General features: G+C 54.5%; 7 protein-coding genes across 7 annotated transcripts; 3 read left to right on the top strand and 4 right to left on the bottom strand.

The window, feature by feature from the left end:
- Nucleotides 1-247: 247 nt before the first annotated feature.
- On the top strand, nucleotides 248-1840 carry pex12 (ubiquitin-protein ligase peroxin 12; the record flags this gene model as incomplete). Its single annotated transcript, XM_056654966.1, has 2 exons — nucleotides 248-374; nucleotides 540-1840. The coding sequence occupies 2 exons, from the start codon at nucleotides 248-250 to the stop codon at nucleotides 1838-1840; spliced, it is 1428 nt and encodes a 475-aa protein (XP_056512993.1).
- Nucleotides 1841-2130: 290 nt separating this feature from the next.
- On the bottom strand, nucleotides 2131-3863 carry NUU61_004383 (glycoside hydrolase family 125 protein; the record flags this gene model as incomplete). The annotated part of the gene is made up of 3 exons (XM_056654965.1): nucleotides 2131-2402; nucleotides 2475-3685; nucleotides 3739-3863. 3 exons carry the CDS (start codon nucleotides 3861-3863, stop codon nucleotides 2131-2133), a joined length of 1608 nt encoding a protein of 535 aa, XP_056512992.1.
- A 217-nt stretch (nucleotides 3864-4080) lies between these two features.
- Nucleotides 4081-5830, bottom strand: NUU61_004382 (uncharacterized protein; the record flags this gene model as incomplete). Its single annotated transcript, XM_056654964.1, has 8 exons — nucleotides 4081-4220; nucleotides 4284-4460; nucleotides 4516-4729; nucleotides 4790-5083; nucleotides 5143-5275; nucleotides 5335-5622; nucleotides 5673-5728; nucleotides 5780-5830. 8 exons carry the CDS (start codon nucleotides 5828-5830, stop codon nucleotides 4081-4083), a joined length of 1353 nt encoding a protein of 450 aa, XP_056512991.1.
- Nucleotides 5829-7365, top strand: rad18 (E3 ubiquitin-protein ligase RAD18; the record flags this gene model as incomplete). The annotated part of the gene is made up of 2 exons (XM_056654963.1): nucleotides 5829-6715; nucleotides 6774-7365. The coding sequence occupies 2 exons, from the start codon at nucleotides 5829-5831 to the stop codon at nucleotides 7363-7365; spliced, it is 1479 nt and encodes a 492-aa protein (XP_056512990.1).
- Nucleotides 7366-7433: 68 nt separating this feature from the next.
- NUU61_004380 (putative vacuolar sorting protein SNF7 family protein) lies at nucleotides 7434-9268 on the bottom strand (the record flags this gene model as incomplete). The annotated part of the gene is made up of 4 exons (XM_056654962.1): nucleotides 7434-8150; nucleotides 8198-8704; nucleotides 8806-9097; nucleotides 9219-9268. 4 exons carry the CDS (start codon nucleotides 9266-9268, stop codon nucleotides 7434-7436), a joined length of 1566 nt encoding a protein of 521 aa, XP_056512989.1.
- Nucleotides 9269-9620: 352 nt separating this feature from the next.
- Nucleotides 9621-11892, bottom strand: NUU61_004379 (TRAPP III-specific subunit 85 family protein; the record flags this gene model as incomplete). The annotated part of the gene is made up of 2 exons (XM_056654961.1): nucleotides 9621-10780; nucleotides 10812-11892. 2 exons carry the CDS (start codon nucleotides 11890-11892, stop codon nucleotides 9621-9623), a joined length of 2241 nt encoding a protein of 746 aa, XP_056512988.1.
- A 475-nt stretch (nucleotides 11893-12367) lies between these two features.
- NUU61_004378 (tRNA adenylyltransferase) lies at nucleotides 12368-16424 on the top strand (the record flags this gene model as incomplete). Its single annotated transcript, XM_056654960.1, has 6 exons — nucleotides 12368-13406; nucleotides 13463-14026; nucleotides 14092-14329; nucleotides 14424-14610; nucleotides 14673-15383; nucleotides 15438-16424. The coding sequence occupies 6 exons, from the start codon at nucleotides 12368-12370 to the stop codon at nucleotides 16422-16424; spliced, it is 3726 nt and encodes a 1241-aa protein (XP_056512987.1).
- Nucleotides 16425-16434: the final 10 nt, after the last annotated feature.

Below are 16434 nucleotides of genomic sequence, written 5' to 3'. Positions count from 1 at the left end.
CTTGTCGCATATATCATGTAATCTTATAAAGCATTATTTTACTGCGTACTATCAGTTATGATATACGACGTTCCACGTAAGAATATTCATGGTGTTCTTCACGTTGGTAGTGCTGGGAGTAGCATTGGGGCAGTCTCGGGTCAGTTGAACCTCGGCTGATGTCAATCTCTGGTTCCGGCGACAACTCCCCCATCGCTCGACCACCTCCAACTCATCCATCTCACTGAGAGGATGACTGCTCCTGAAGATGGAGTACCTCCCGAGTCTTCAACAGGAGTTTGATGAGCTCAAGCCATCGCTTTTCGGTGAGTTACGCCGCCCGATCCCCACGGGGAGTGCAAAGACCCGCACTCGGGGACTAACGCGACCCCTTCGTGTCTGATGCAGAATGGCTAACACAGAATCACGTTCAATGATCAGAACTACTGGCTGAGCAGCAATTGTCTGACTTGCTTCCCCCTCTCTGCGCTACCTGCTGGCGGTCGCGACACATCGCCACCCGCGGTACCTCCTCCGCATCCTGAACTCCTACGACGAAGTCTACGCCCTGATTTCTCTTGTCGTCGAACGCTACTATCTCCGCACATTTGGCGGATCCTTCACTGAAAATTTCTACTCACTAAAGCGTGAGCGCGTCCTCCGCACCAAGAATGGCGAGATTCCGCGCGCCCAGGTCGGCGCTGCCGGCCCCGTTCGCGACGCCCTCAAGCTGCACTCCACGGATGTGTGGAAGAACCTTTTAGTGATGGTCGGTATTCCGTACCTCAAACGCAAGCTTGACGAAGGCTATGACATCCACGCCGCACCGCAGGCGTCCCTGGTAATAGGCGGCGGGCCACAGTACAACCCCAGTGACGACCTGCCGGCTCGTCCGTCGCTGCGACAACGACTGTTTTTTTACTACAAATGGTTCCTGCGCCGTGTCTATCCGTCCGTCAATGCGGCGTACTATTTCTCGATTTTGGCTTTTAACCTCGCATATCTCTTTGACAACACTAAATACTCTTCCCCGTTCCTCTGGCTGATCGGCTCGCGCATCCGCCGCCTCGGAACCGCAGACCATCGTGCCATCGCCGCAGTTCTGGAGCCCAAGCCCCGGCCCGGGGGTGCTCGGTCCCAACGCCCAGGTTCAGGCCTGATGGGTCTGCTGAGCCCCCAAAACCTCTATCCACAGATGCTGACGTCGCTGCGCTACTTCCTGCCCGCGTCGATCTTCGCGCTCAAGTTCCTGGAGTGGTGGCACGCCAGCGACTTCTCGCGCCAGCTTGCCCGCAAAGCCACCGAAGTCCTCGACCTCCCGGCACCCGTTGTCGCGGGTCTCACCCCGCCGGCCGAACGGCGCAAGTCTCAGCCGGATGAGAAGCAGAAGAAGCCAGCCGCAGACTCAGAAAAGAAGACGGGCGATCTTAAATCTGCCCTCAAACAGCCCCGTCGTCTCCAACCACCCGTCTCTGCCACCTCCTATCTCCCTATCTTCACAGTCCCCTTGCCCCCTGCCGATGTTTCCAGCGCCAACACTTGCCCCGTGTGTCTGAACACGCTCGTAAACCCGACGGCTTGCCAGACGGGCTATGTGTTCTGCTATGTCTGCATCTTCCACTGGCTGAACGGTGAGCACCAGCGTCAGCAGGATTTCATGAACGGGGACGGCGCCGGGGCCCCGTGGGAAGAGGAGATTACGGGAGATGATGAAGATATGAAGGGCCCTGAGGAGTATGACGCTAACGCGAAGGCACCCCGCAAGCGAGCGGGTAAGTGGGAGAGTGGGAAAGGCCGCTGCCCCGTCACAGGGAGGAGAGTGCTTGGGGGGACGGAAGGGTTGCGGCGGGTGTTGATATAATCGGATTCTGTGGTTTTTGAATATCCCTCGGTGTATGTGTCTTGTGGCAATTCAGTTACCTCCTTAAGGAGGTTTACATACTCGGGCCTACCAAAGTCCAAATTGAGACTTGGATGAATTATGCATATGAATGATAGAAGAACGACTGTGAAAAAGATGTAGATACAGTGCAAACAGGCATTCATGCCAAGAGAACGGCATACAGTAGGCATTGCTCCAAAGGAAAGAGAGAGAGAGTGTGTGTGTGTGTGAGTGTGTGTGTGTCCAAAGTTGCATACAGGAAAGGCACATCACTCGATCCGATACGGCTTCGCATTCTTTCCAAAAATCAAATGAGGTCTCTCGGCGGCAACTTTGAGGATGGTTTGCGAGAACACTGAATTGGCCCACGAGAACCACGGGCGCGTGAAGTCCTTAATATTGGTGACATTGATGGACTCGTGCACGAGACCGAACAGGCTAGAGTTACGGACGAGATTGATTGACTCGAGGATCTCGGCGTCGTCGTCTGAGGTGAGGGCTTGCATGAGCAGGGACATGGGCCAGGCATTTTCGAGGCCGACTATAGATATAAAAGTCAACCACTTTGAACAGGGATAAGGAATTCAAGAAAAGGGAAAGGACAGAAACTCACTGTGTGGACCGCCAATGCCATGGAACGCTGGACCTTCGAGATAGTACGGGTTCCCCGACTTTTCGGTGATCATCTTGCGCGTGTTTTGATAGACCTTGTCGGAGCGGTCGAGAAAGCCGAGGTAAGGCAGAGAGAGCAGCGAGGGGATATTGGCATCGTCCATGAGGATGCGTGAACCATAGCCGTCAACCTCGAAGGCATAGACGTCGCCGTATTTGGCATGCTGGACGATCCCGTGGTCGCGGACGGCCTTGGCGAGTCTGCGGCCGCGACGCTGCAGATCCGAAACCAGGTCATCATGGCCGCCGGCAGTCTTAATAACCTTCGCGGTCTTCTGCAGCTGCACGGCCATCATGGCATTGGGCGGGATGAAGAAGCCCAGGATGGTGGCATCGTCGCTAGGCCGGAAGGCGCTGCGGATCAGGCCCGTACCGCTGTTCAGCGGGTTGCCGACGCCCTCGAGAGCGAGGGTCTCGGTGCTAATCTTGGTCTGCCGCTGGAAGGTGTACTGGTTGCGCACGAACTGGTTCTTGGTGTTGAAGGTGGGCTGGGACTGCGCGTCAATGACCCGCAGCACCGTCTTCAGGGCCTTGAACCAGCGTTCTGTGAGGAAATCGGTCGACTTGGTGTTTTCGTGGAACTCGGTGCCTAGCATCAGGAAATGGGCTAACGAGTCGAGCTCGTACTTGCATTCGAAAACGAACGACGGGTCGTAGGTCGGATGCACCGTGTCCTTCTGGCTGCTAGTCGCGGGCTTGATGCCGCTGGCCGACGGCGGCTGGAATGCATTGCAGTATGGCGATTGAATCACGAACTCGGCCTGGGTGTTGATTGCGCCGAGTATGAGGGAGTATAGCCGCTTGTCCTGGGCCGCGAGAGGTTGGTAGCCCGTTAGCTGGTTAGTCGAGTCGCGCAGCCACTCTGCATTGATATCGCCGGTCACAATGAAGGTCTGCGGGCCAGTCCACTGCGCACTATCCTGCTTGGAGCCCCGGCGGGTGGAAGCCTTGCTGGACCCGTTTTGGTGCCAGCGGATGGTGGTATCCAGCGTATTGGGAAAAGCATTGCGGAAGAGCTGCGCCAGATCCTTGTCGACTAGACGCGACGTGATGTCCTTAATGACCTTCTCAACAGCAGGCGAGGAAAATGTTCGGCATGCTTCATCGGGTCTCTGGAAGGGAAGCTTCAACGGACCGCCGCTGTAAGGACCACTGAAAGAAGTGTTGGATTCAACCTAGTAAACATGAGGGAACAAGACACTCACTGTGGTGTCGCCGAATATGAAACGTAGTCGGGACATGCGCGTCGCAAGATAGCTGGGTCATCGCGGGCAGGAAGGGCAGTGGCCTGGAGACCCAGCGCAATCGCAAGGATGACCGAGGAAATCATGGCGGGGGTTAAGAGGAGGAAACGAGAATATGCAACATGCGGTAAATAAAGCTCTCGTCTCCCCCAGGAATGCCGATCTCAGCACATTCCCCGGGATTTATGCGGGTGGCATGGTTGCACCGACTCCACTGCGGAGATTCTACTGTGTGAGGGCAAAAGTCGAAGTTGTATAGTTCTGACTAGCATAGGCCCAACTTCCACAAAATGCTTCACTATTTCACTTTTTCCCAAAGAATGACATGATATTCCCTTGTCCTGCTTTGTTTCCTTTGCCCTTGGGCGCACTCACAGCTGGCTTCTTCTTGGGCACCGGCTCATCTTCGGAGAATGATTCCCACGACGCCTCCTCCTTGGTCACTAATGGTTATAAAGGAACCCTGATTAGTAGACATTTCTCACTAGACATGGAGTGTAACGTACCAAGATAACCCTCTTCGTCCTTGACCGTTCGCTTCTTCATGACTTGCCGCTTGCCTCTCCGCCGGCCTCCCTGCACCGTCGATTCTTCCTTGAGCTCGGCAGGTTTGGGTGGCGGCGGCTGCTCCACGGGTGTGGGTTCTCGCGGCGGCTCTTCTTCAGCATCAGGCATTTCTTCATCTGTGTGGGGATTAGTGGTTTGAAGCATAAGAACAACAGGTCTGATGGAGCATACCATCGGCATCGTCATCTTCCATCATCTTTTTCAACTTGTCTTCCCGCTCCTTCTTGCTCTCGCGGTTTGAAGACGCGGCCTTGTCGCCTGTGTCTGGGAAGAGCTCCTCGGGCTCCTCCTCAGAGGCGTCATCCAGGACCACTGCAAGCTGTGAGTGAATGTATCCAGATCGATCGGAGGCTAACTGACCATCTTCTGCACCGCTTGGTTGCGCCTGCCACCGGTGTTAGTATTGCAAATAAGTAGAAACAAGAATAACCACATCTGAACTAACCGATTCCGGGGCCGTTGACGTCTTTTGCTTGGGCTTAGCCTTGGCAAACGAATTGAAGAGGTTGCTCTTTTCGAGCTTGGCTGGCGCCGGTTTCGCTGCGGGTTTGGAGGATGACTGGGAATCGGTAGTCGCCGAAGACTGTTGTGGCTTTGGTTCCTCTTGTTTCTTGGTTTCCGTTTTCACTGGTGCATCCCTCTGGAGTGGTCGTTTGGCTGGTACCGTCGACTGTGACGAGGGCTTGGGTGCAGTAGGAGCCGGGGCCGGAGCCGGAAGTGGACGTGTCCCCGTTCTCCGCTGTGATAGACATAAATTAGAATCTTGCAGAGACAATAGCGAGAACATGAGCAGCGCACCTTGACATTTCGGTTCTGGATCATCCCCCACTGCTTTCCATGTTCCAGCGGATCCTCGTGCGCATGGGCACTTGAAACCTCCCGACTCACATCCGTGAGCACATTCAAGTCCTGGAGCGCAGTCGCTTGGAGACTATAGACATGGATAGTCGATATCGACTGGAATGTTGCTTTTGCATCTGCTCCATCCACCCCGGGGTCAGCGGGCCATAGCGGTGAGAACCAAGGTAAACAATACCTTCGAGATCCTCCTCGCGCGCGAGCACGATAGACGCGATGTGCACCGAGTCAGATGCCGCATCCTGGTTCGGCATCGAGCTGGGTAGATAGGAACTGCTCTGCATGATCTCATCGTCGTCGTCGGTAGGGCCATTGATGGGAGCAGGCTCGGGTGGTTTCTGGATCCCCGAAATAACGTAGGTGGCGTGAACGCTCTGAGGCTTCTTTGCGTTTTCATTATGGTGGAATTCGAAGAGCATCCTGTGATATCAGCATCCACTGTTTTCTTTCATCCTGAGCGTAGAACGTACTGCTTGGCTCGACTGGCGTGGACCTTGAGCGCGCAGCTCAACGAGCGATAGGTGACCTGATTGCAAGATGAGCCACGAGTCCATAACATTCAATAGAAACAGCGTACCGTGCGCCGGTCATTGAGCACCTGCTCTGCCAGGAATAGCTTGCCATCCATGGTTGCTGCGAAGCGCAAGTTGCTCCGACGCGTGCCAAACCACTTAACGCGTATCAGTCAGCGGGTCTTGGCGCTGTCTCTTGCTTTTCCCGTCTTCCTTCACTTTCTGATCTTCTCTGCTGTTGAGGTCAATTCAATCGATTGTCTTTCTCTTTTCACCGCGAACTCTGACCTGCTTCGCATGTGCGGGGCCTTACTTCTGCCCCCGATGCAGCAGTCATTCGATCTCTCCGACTCCACCGACTGGCACGAGACGCCTCTGTCTCTCCTCGGGCCGCTCGAGACGTCACTGCGCTGTCAAGTCTGCAAAGACTTTTACGACAATCCGGTTATTACCTCGTGCAGTCATACGTTTTGCTCGTTATGTATCCGCCGCTGTCTCAGCACCGAGGGCAAATGCCCCGCCTGTCGAAGCTCTGACCAAGAGCTCAAGCTGCGCCGCAATTGGGCCGTTCAGGAGCTGGTGGACAATTTTACGACGGCACGCCCGATTGTACTAGATCTTGCACGGAAGGAGGCTGCGCGTCTTACGCGTGGAAATGATCAGGTAGAGGGACCAGCGCCGAAGAAACGCAAGGCCGGTCGAGTGGAGCAAGAAGAGACACCGGTGCCAGAAACCAGCCCGCAAAGGGTACGTACTCGATCTCAGAGGACAAAAGCAAACCCGCGGGAGGAGGTCATTGAGGACAGCCAAGATGAGGATGACATAACAGGTATGTGGTGTTTTACCATGGATCAAGTTGCCGGGGACGAGTCTAATGTTCTTGCAGAGGACGGTCTAGTGGCATGTCCAATTTGTCTCCGGAGGATGAAGGATGAAGCAGTGTTTCAGCATCTCGATACCTGTACAGGAGAGCCGGCTCCACCAAAAGCTGCATCCTTCGGGTAGGTTGAGCCCGTTTTACGAGCCCAGGATATCAATTCTGATCTATCGCGGCCACAGATCCCTACAGCCGCAACCCCGCCACCTTCCAAAATCCACCGGAAACCCCCCAGAGAGAATCCCCGCCATGAACTATTCAATATTGAAAGAAACGACCCTGCGGAAAAAGCTTCGAGAGCTTGGCATCCCAGAATGGGGGCCACGAGTCCTTCTTCAGCGGCGTCATACGGAGTGGATGAATTTGTGGAATGCGAATTGCGACTCGAAATTCCCCAAATCCAAACGAGACCTGTTGCATGAACTGGATGTCTGGGAGCGCACACAAGGGGGTAATGTGGCTGCACCGTCACCGTTTGTGTCGACGGGGACAGTGATGCGCAAGGACTTCAATGCCGCCGAGTGGTCTGCAAATCACGATGATGATTTCAAACGTCTGATTGCAAATGCGCGTAAAAGAAACGATGCCATAGTTAGATCGACTATCCCTGGAGCATCGGCTGCTTCGTCTGGATCCGAGGACCCTTCCTTGGAACAGCCCGACGCGACATCAAATGCAACGAGGACCGTACCAGAGATGCAGGAAGTACCAGCCGAAGTGCTTCCGGTGAACGGGAGCATCGATTCCCGCCATACTTCCAACCCGTCTGGATGAGTCAAGGGACTAAACGCCTTGCTTAGTCCGTGAATCGTTCGCAAGTTACCTACCCACCAAAGGTGACTTTATTTCGCTGACATGGGGTCCTCCACTGACATGTTCGAGAGCTTGCCGATGCTTTCAGCGAGGTCCGAGTCCACATCTTTCCCCGCTTGTGCCTGGCGAGCAGCTTGGTCGGAGGCCTGCTTGAGGCTGTCCAGCTCGGCGAGCCTCTTCTCCGTTTCTGCCGCTTGTTCCTCCTCCTTTGCCTCCCGGTCGGTCTTCTCCAATGCTTCGAGCTCGTCATCAATCTCTCCCTCGTCAATGACCGGGCCCGCCTCATCCATGATATTTCCGACCTCGTCGACCTTGGTCATTTCCTCGCGCAGTTCCTCAACCACGTCCTCGACTCTCTCCGCGCCGCCGATCTGAGCACGTAGGCCACGAAGAACACCTGTGCTTGCCTCCATGACCTGGACCATCTCGATCTGGCCTGCAGCCTGCTCGATCTTCATATAAACCTCTTCGAGTTGCGTGAGAGTGTCCAGTCTCTGCTTCAGATTATGTTCTGCCAGCTTCTTGGATCGAACAGCTGACAGCGCCGAGACACGGTTCTTGTTTGCGAGTGCCGTCTTCGCCGATGTGGTTAGTTCGGCAATCTTCGTCTCCAGGGTCGTGGCTTGCTTTGAAACCGTCGATAGGAGCGTCTTGATCGAGGCGATGGTTTTGTCCTGCTGCGTGATTTCCGCAGCTTCATTTGAGGACTTAAACTTAATGGTCTGGTAGTTCCTTTTGGTCAATATCTGCACATCTAACGATCGACATGCCCGTGCATGGTCCCTCTGCATACCTTGCCATCATACGCAATAGACCCGCTGTCGCGGGATAAATAGAGCAATAAAACATCGAAATCGGCATCTGAGAGTTCCGTCACGTCGTGTAGTATAGTTGCGAAGTCCTCAACGAAACTCTCTTTGGAGTATATAAGATCCATCTTCGACGAGTTGTGACCCGTCGCCTTCTTAACGACCAGATCGGCTGCCTCCTGTTGCAATGCGCGCAAGTGGTCAGAACTCGAGTATCCAGACGAAAAGTGTCCCTGTTCCCTTGCTCGAAACGAGATCCATACCTGCAGATTCCCCACCAAGACCAATTCCTGTATTTGCAATCTGGGCGCAGACTCGCCGGCCTCCGATCCCACCACGAAGCCCTTTAATTGTCGAATGCCCCAGCTCATCACATTCCACGGACTCAGCGCCCCGGGATCAATGACCCTCCACTGACTCTTCTGCAAACTGCCCGCGCTGCTCTTGTAGACCGGCAACGGAACCATCGAGCGTTTGCGCATTGCCTCATCCTGCGCATTATCACCGAAAGCCAATCGTCAGCAAAGATGAACCCTTGGACAATAAAAGAGAAAAAGTTGCCAGAAAAGAGACGGAGAAAAACGAAGCATACAAAAACAGTTCCCAGCGCCACCGGCCTCCCCCACTCCGGCAGTTCCAGATCCCGCAGCAGCGACTCGTCCGTCCGCAGGATAAGGTGGTCGGTCTTCTTTCGTTTCGGGAGGGATTCCTTCTTGTAGGAAGAGCCGGAGCCGGAGCGCACACGCACACCGCGCGAAGAAGTATATCCGCGCTTGGCGGCACGGTTCAGTGCTTGTTCCCAGGCGGCGACGTTGACGGCGTAGCCGTCGGGGTTTGTTTTCTTCTGGAGAGTGAAGTCGGAGTAGAGAGATGGGAGGCGGTTTCTAGGGTATTCCAGGATCATCGGTCAGTTCTGATTATTCTCTTTTCCGGGTTTTCTTCTTCTTTGGCCTTATTTTCCTGTTTCTCTTTCATTCCAAGATGCGAGGGCTGCGTGGACTGTACCGGCGAAATGCATCCTCGTGGTTGAGGATGTAGTCGAGGAGGTTGCTCATATTGCGCGGTTCTATTCTATGAATTCAGCGCCAAATAGCTTCTCCGGCAGTTCAGCTTGACTGGTTCGGCGAGAGACGTGCGATGTTGCGACTGTGGAGGAATTGGGGTTTCTGGATCGGCGCACACGAGGTGTCAACACCAGCTTTATCGATAAGCACACGTGACCTATATCTATATTTACAAGAGCGTGCGATTATGCTACCAGCTTTGAAACGAATTCCTAGCAGAATGTGGTGTACAGGGAGGTAAAATCCTTGCCCATAGCCGATTTATGTGCAGCCAATATAGACATAATTGTGACGAAGTGAATTCTATTGTATATGCTATGGTGGGAAATTAAGACCGTCGCGTCTACGCTCGTTCAAAGTCATCATTCGGAGGCTGTTCAAGGTCCCGGGGCCCTTGCGTCATGTTCAGCACCCCCGCGTCCAGCTGCGCCGGAAGCCCGATCAGAGAGCGGCGATGATTGCGCTTGTCGAGTTTCTCGCTGGTTTCCTCGGTCCCCAACGGATCAGCAGCGGCCGGCTCATCGCGGGTGTTGAGTCCTCTGGCCTCCAAGTACTCGACTTTCACGGTATGGCGCAGATTATCAACAAAGGTTTGCATCTCGGGCATTGGGAACACGCCGTCATTCGCCAAGACGGGGGCATACATACGCTCGGCCTCTTCCAAACAGGCTGAAGCCAAGGTCGGCTTGCCGACTTTAAGCCACTGGTCGGCAGCCAGAAGGCTCCACATCCCAGCTTTCCTATGACGAGAGCCCCATCTGGCACCGCCCGCCGGGGTTTTGGTGGCGTAGCATGCAGCGATCCTTTCCATGAAGAGAATCTGCGCTACAGATCCGGCCAGCCCAAAGTCCATGACCCGCATGGCCCATCTGGCTGCACTCTCGGTGGCGGAGCCGCCTCGCGACTTGAGAAGTTCAACAGCCAGAGATAGACAGCGGAGCGCATGGGTGCCGTCCGAGCACCGTGTGAGATAGGAGTAACAAGCTGTTTCGAACATCTGATCAATGCTGTCGAGCTTGATCTTGGCGGACATGGCCATCGGGTTTAACAGCATGCTTAGAGCGCACATCTCGTGGGCCCCAGCATGGTATTTCCATGCCTTGTCATTGCCAAAGTCTGAACGAATGATTTCATACGTGGAAGCAGACAGTTTCCAATCACGAAGCATGAAGGCGAAGTCAGCCAGTTTCCGCAAGATCGCTTCTGGAGCCTCGGGCCGGTAAAATTGATGAGTGGAATCATAATTTCCGCCCCCGCCGGATGATCCTGTAATGCCCGAGCGCGAACTGGACCCGAACCCAGCCCATCGCCGCGACATCGACATAAATCGGCCGCTGATACCCCGACGCCGCGATGCAACTTGATCATTCCAGACGGCCACTCGGTTCTCCATGAAGGGGATTACGGACTGTGCAACCAACTCCCGGACAAAGATCCTGATCGCTGTCGCATCGGATTCAAAGACATACGGCGTGCCGTCCGTGCCAAGATCCACTAAGGTCTCTGCAGAAGTATTAGCATTTATTTGAGCAACTGTGATCAGAGGACTTGCCTGCTTTCCCTACTCCCGATAACCGCTCCGAGGGCGACAGCCATTCGCACTGAGGCACTTGCACGCTATCATCATCCGTCACCACACACTGACTGCTTCGAAGTCGTAGGAGGTGACAATGCAAGCCAAAATGGCGTTTCATTTGATCGTAGAGCTTGCTCGACTCGGTGATATCATCCCGCTCTTCGTCATGAACCAACACGTAATATCGGAGATACTCCTGATTGACCCAGTCGGGTAGTCGTCGGTCACCCGAGCTACTATCCGCATAGAGCTGGCGGAGCGTCTCCAATGGTGCTGGATTGCGCGAGCTGATGGCGATTACACTGGCCACCGGGTGGCGGAAAGTCTCGTGGGGTGCCTCGGGCATCGTAGACAAGAGCTGTCGCAGGAACAGTTTCGACAATGAAGTCGTCGCAGGCAATCCTAAAATATCTCTTGGGCGTCCTGCTCCCCCAAGGGAGCTATCTGCAGAGTCCAACTGCTTCTCCAGTACCTCCTCCATCTGCGCCGAGGGCGAGTCCCGACCAGCGGGAGTCCGGCCGAACCCCTTTAGATCCACGAAGTGCACTCCATAGTCTTCCCAAGCATGACTGGACCCAATGCTGTCCCGAATGACCACTTTCCCAGAAATCGTCTCCCCAAACGGCCGAATCAACTCCCAGAAGCCGCCTTGGAACCCCTTATTCTTTACCAATTCATCGGTATCCTCGGAGGCATAGATGGCAATGGTGGGAGAGAAAGACCGGATGATCAATGTCCTGACATCCTCCGAGCTATCGAAACGCACGTCGAAAGGCGACCCGAGTGATGAACGTGCTAGTTGTGGGGTGGCGGAGGACCTCACGGAGTGGGAATGCGGCGATGCTGACCGGATTGGCAAATCGGCGGTGGCCCCCAGAGACGGGGTAGGCGATGATGCCACCTGGGACTCGGCCAGGTCAGCATCTAGAGAAGTGGATTCGTGCTCGTCCGCGTATCGGGTCTTGGATGCGCCTCGCGCGACGCCGGGGGACAAGGACGGCGGAGGTCTGACCGGAGCAGCATCTCCGGGCGAGGTCATGGACACCGACTGCGTTTTGCGAATCTGGAGCTAGTGGTGGAGATTGACAGGCCCCATCGACCGAGATATCAAGGCCACGGAGGAAGTTAGGAGTGGGCTATAGGGCTTGGGAGGGCAGGATCGGAGACGGTGTTGTTTGGGGGGAAAGCCAAGTCGATCGGTTCGGCTGCGATAAGCACTCGGAGGGGACGCAGAGCACACGCAAAGCAGACGCGCAATGGATGCCTGGGTGGAGTTGGACTGGGTTTCGGGCAGCAACCACAGGGAATGAAATTCGAAAGAGAATCAAGATCTACATTGACAGCAAAGATATTCGAGAAATGCAAGAGAATCCGCCATTGTCGCGCGTTGACAATGATGCAACGCACGTGAGAAATCCTAGCTTTATCGAGCTCTGAGTTACTTCTATGACTCTCCCTTCCGCCCGTGTCTCTTTTTCTCTTGAGTTTCTTTTTTCTTTATATGGCCCTCTTCGATGCTAAGGTGGCGCTCCTTGGGGTCCTTACTTGAGGCCTGTTACTCAAATCCTGCTCCACTTGCCCCTCTAGCGAGAAGACCAGCGCACCAGAGATTCCCGCGCATTCAACCCAAGCTCACGCTCCGGGCTGGCTCAACCTCCTGTCCTTCGATGCGCGATATTGAGTCGGACACACCTTATCCCGGACGAGTCAGAAAGAGGCGACGCATATCCACCCCGCAGGAAAGCTCCAACAAAGCGATGCATCCCGTCCCCACCATCTCACTCACTCCGATTGAGAGAACCCTACGAACTCTCCTCCTCGACGTCGCACAATACATCCGAGAACAAGAAATTGTCGAGGGGGGCAGCGATGTGGTGAGCCATCCGGAAACCGTGCTGCGGTTCACAGGCGGCTGGGTCAGAGACAAGCTGCTCGGAGTGGACAGTCATGACATCGACGTGGGGATCAGCAGCATGACGGGATACCAGTTCGGGATGGCTTTGAAGCAGTACTTGGATAGCCCGCAGAACTTGGCCAAGTACAAAAAGGGCCTTCCCAATGGCGAAATGAACGACGCCATTGTCAGCCTGCACAAGATCGAGGCCAACCCGGAGAAGTCAAAGCACTTGGAAACCGTGACGACCAGGATCTTTGGTCTCGATATTGACCTGGTGAATCTGCGAAAGGAGACATATTCGGAGGACAGCCGAAATCCACAGATGGAGTTTGGTACAGCAGTCGAAGATGCCATGCGACGTGATGCGACCATTAATGCACTTTTCTACAATCTCAATGATTCGCGATTGGAGGACCTGACGGAACACGGTTTGGATGATATGAAAAATAAACTCATCCGAACACCCCTGGAGCCATACCAAACCTTCAAAGATGATCCGCTACGCGTACTTCGATTAATCCGGTTCGCCAGCCGGCTAGGGTACCAAATTGATCCAGAGACTATGGCGGCAATGCAGAATGCAGATATCAGTGAGGCCTTGAAGCTCAAGATCAGCAAGGAACGTGTTGGGACTGAGCTGGAAAAGATGCTGCGAGGTTTGTTCCTTTCCCTTCTGTTGAATTTTATTGGCATCTAATCTGATATGCTCCAGGTCCTGACCCTCATGGCGCTTTGCGATTTATTGACCAACTTGGACTGTACTCTACAATCTTGGCAAACCATCAGGACGAAGTCACTGCGGATACATCGACCTGGTCCCTTGCCTACAATGCGCTGGCGAAGTTACTTCGTCCCTACGCTGCAGGCAGCCCAGAGATCCAGGGTGCGGTCGAATGTATTTGCCAAAACTTGGTGCTCGATGAGTCTAGCACCTACAGCGCATGGGTGGTTGCCACATTCGCGCCTTGGTTGTCCGTCTCGGCACGCACTCCCAAGGGACCTAAAGCCAAACCTTTGCCTCAACGAGCAGTCGAGGTTGCCCGCGACAGCCTTCGCTCTGATAACAAGACGCTAAGCATCCTCCGGGATGCGGCCTCGAACTACCAGGACATCATCGAGGTGAAGACCTCGTTGGTGAACAACACGATGCAAGGCACTTCGGCCGAAAACCGACAACATATTGGACTGCATATGCGGACGTGGAACAAAGACTGGCGAATCTGCGTGCTCTTGGCGATGCTGCAAGAGATCATGAAGGGACATGGCTTTAGTCAAGGTAAGTCTCATGCACTGCTTATTCGCGATCGTTGAATTGTCGGTTCTAATCTCAAAATCTTATAGTGGCCCTTGAGTATCAGCAGTTCCTAGAATACATCGTAGAAAATGGACTCGAGGACGTATGCGACCTGCGACCCATTGTAAACGGCGACGAAATCATGAAGGCGTTGGACACCAAAAAGGGTCCTTGGATGAGCAAGGCAGTTAGCATGGTTGTTGAATGGCAGCTGCTTCACCCGGAGATCGCAGACAAAGCGCAGGCGTTGGAGGCGATTTCGAGTCGGCGAGCAGAGTTGGGGTTGTGACGATCCCACAATCAAAAATCACCTTGAACCATGGCGTGTTACGCGTAGCGACCACATAATTTGAATTCACAACCTACACTACCTTCATAGCATATTGGCATTCCGCAATACATCCCAGTATCTCATGGACAAGCTGCGCACCGAAGCCCGCGAGGCACTGCACCGCCGGCCTTTGGAACCCCCGCCTACTCTGCTCGCCGCCTTTGATGCCACCGAGGACAGCCTGACTCCATTGTGGCAGGATATCGCATCGCATGAGAGCAATTCCCATTTGGGCGTAAGAATTGAAAATATCATCACAGAAATAGATTCTACCAGATGGCTTACGAGAAACCTTAGGCCTGTGAGAATCTCGCGATTGCGATCAACTATATTGAATTCTGGGACCCCCTGTTACCAAACGATGAAGGCCCCAAACAGCTGGCCGCCGATGAAATCGAAGCCGTGATTCATCTGTCTGCATGGGCTAGTCGCCTCGCCCTGCCCTCGTCCGAGTTTGCCATCAGTTTTGATGAAACGGCCGAAATCTCTGACAGTAGGGTTTACTCTCGCCCGCCGCACATGAAAAATGATCCTGTGCTTACAGTCACTACAGAAGACCGGAAAGCCCAGGATGAGGGTCGGCTGAGAGTGCAGCTGGCTATTACAGTTCTCATCCTGCTCCACAAGAAGCATGGTGGTCGTCCGGATCGCAGTGTATTCAATTCGCCCGATCTCATCGTGGCAATGGCCAGTTTCACCTCTGAACACGATCCCTGGACCAACGAGGAAAGCAGAGTAGAGGCGTCAATGCTGCGGGATGCGACGATCCTATTCCCAACTGGAGACCCTAGGTTCTGGTCCCTCATTGAGCGCGTCCTCAAAGAGAAGATCCGGCCCCTCTTCACGAGGACGAGGAATCCTGCAATCACCAGCGAGGGCCGCAAGAACTTCCACCCGGTGCCGTTGACTCGGTTTTATGGAAGCTCTCTGGATGCAGAGGCGAGTCCCTGGAAAACAACCGACGTCTACGCGCCGACGGTGTTGGCCTGGATCATTTCACAGTATCGTGTATGACATTCCCAAACCCCACAAACCTACGACCCGTGCACTGACATCAGAGAGTATCAGCCCGCCGACAAAGCATATCTGGAAGCTCATTTCCCGCTTCTTGTACCAGCAATCCTGGCCCTGATCGACGACAGCAGCATCGCAATCAAAACCCGCGGCTGCACTCTGCTCACGCAGCTGCTCCAACCCATCCGAAAAAGCGGCTCAGACATTCTGCGACGGACCAACCTCGTCTCAGTATTCGAAGACGCCCTCACACCATGTCTCCTCTCCCTGCCAACCATCACCCCGGAAGAGAGCTCCCTCAAGCTACTGGGAGCCGCCTATCCAGCGCTATTGTCTCTCTTCCAAACAGCCTACCACGCCCCGCCCTTCAAACAAGCCGACAAAGAAAAGAACCTGGAAACCTACCTCGCAAGCCTAACCAAGGTCCTCCGCTCAAACCTCATCTCGTCGTTCCACCACGTCAGCTCCTCAACCCCAGCTGCTATCTCCACTTCGGCGTCCTTCCCGCACCCGCGCCTCTCAACCTTCTTGGTCGAGTGGATCGCGACTTTTGTCCATGAGCTGGGCATCCACTCTACAAAATACCTCCAAGATCTCATCCCCGTGCTTTACACCACGCTTTCGAACCCCTTCGCCAACGCCCACCCGCCGCTTCTCCTCACGGCGGCGACCACCACAAGAACCGTGGTCCTGAACGCGCACCCGCGGGTTTGGCGCTGGCGCGGCGAGATCTTCGGCGGGCTGAGCGCAAGCTGGCTCCATGCCATCGAAGAAGAAAAGGAAAAGGAAAAGAATAAGCAGGATAAAGAGACCTTGGCAAATTTAAAGCGTGAGCTTCAGGGCACGGCTGCTATCTTGAAATACGCGTTGCTGAGCCCTGTTCCTGTTGAGGGTGAAGTAGATGCGGATCGTCTGCAGGTCAAGGAGGGTTTGCAGCAGGAGTTGCAGAAATTGGTCGATGCGGATCCGGCCCTGAAGGACCTTTTTGGTGCTGAGGTTCAAGCTGGGAAAGGGGTTACCTTTGCTAACCCGTGATTAAGATACT

The sequence above is a fragment of the Penicillium alfredii genome (assembly GCF_028826965.1).
Source record: "Penicillium alfredii strain IBT 34128 chromosome Unknown utg000005l_segment0_segment0, whole genome shotgun sequence".
In the NCBI taxonomy this organism is placed as follows: Eukaryota; Fungi; Ascomycota; class Eurotiomycetes; order Eurotiales; family Aspergillaceae; genus Penicillium; species Penicillium alfredii.
The sequence above is the reverse complement of the archived record's forward strand: the minus strand, read 5'-3'. Positions and strand labels throughout refer to the sequence as shown.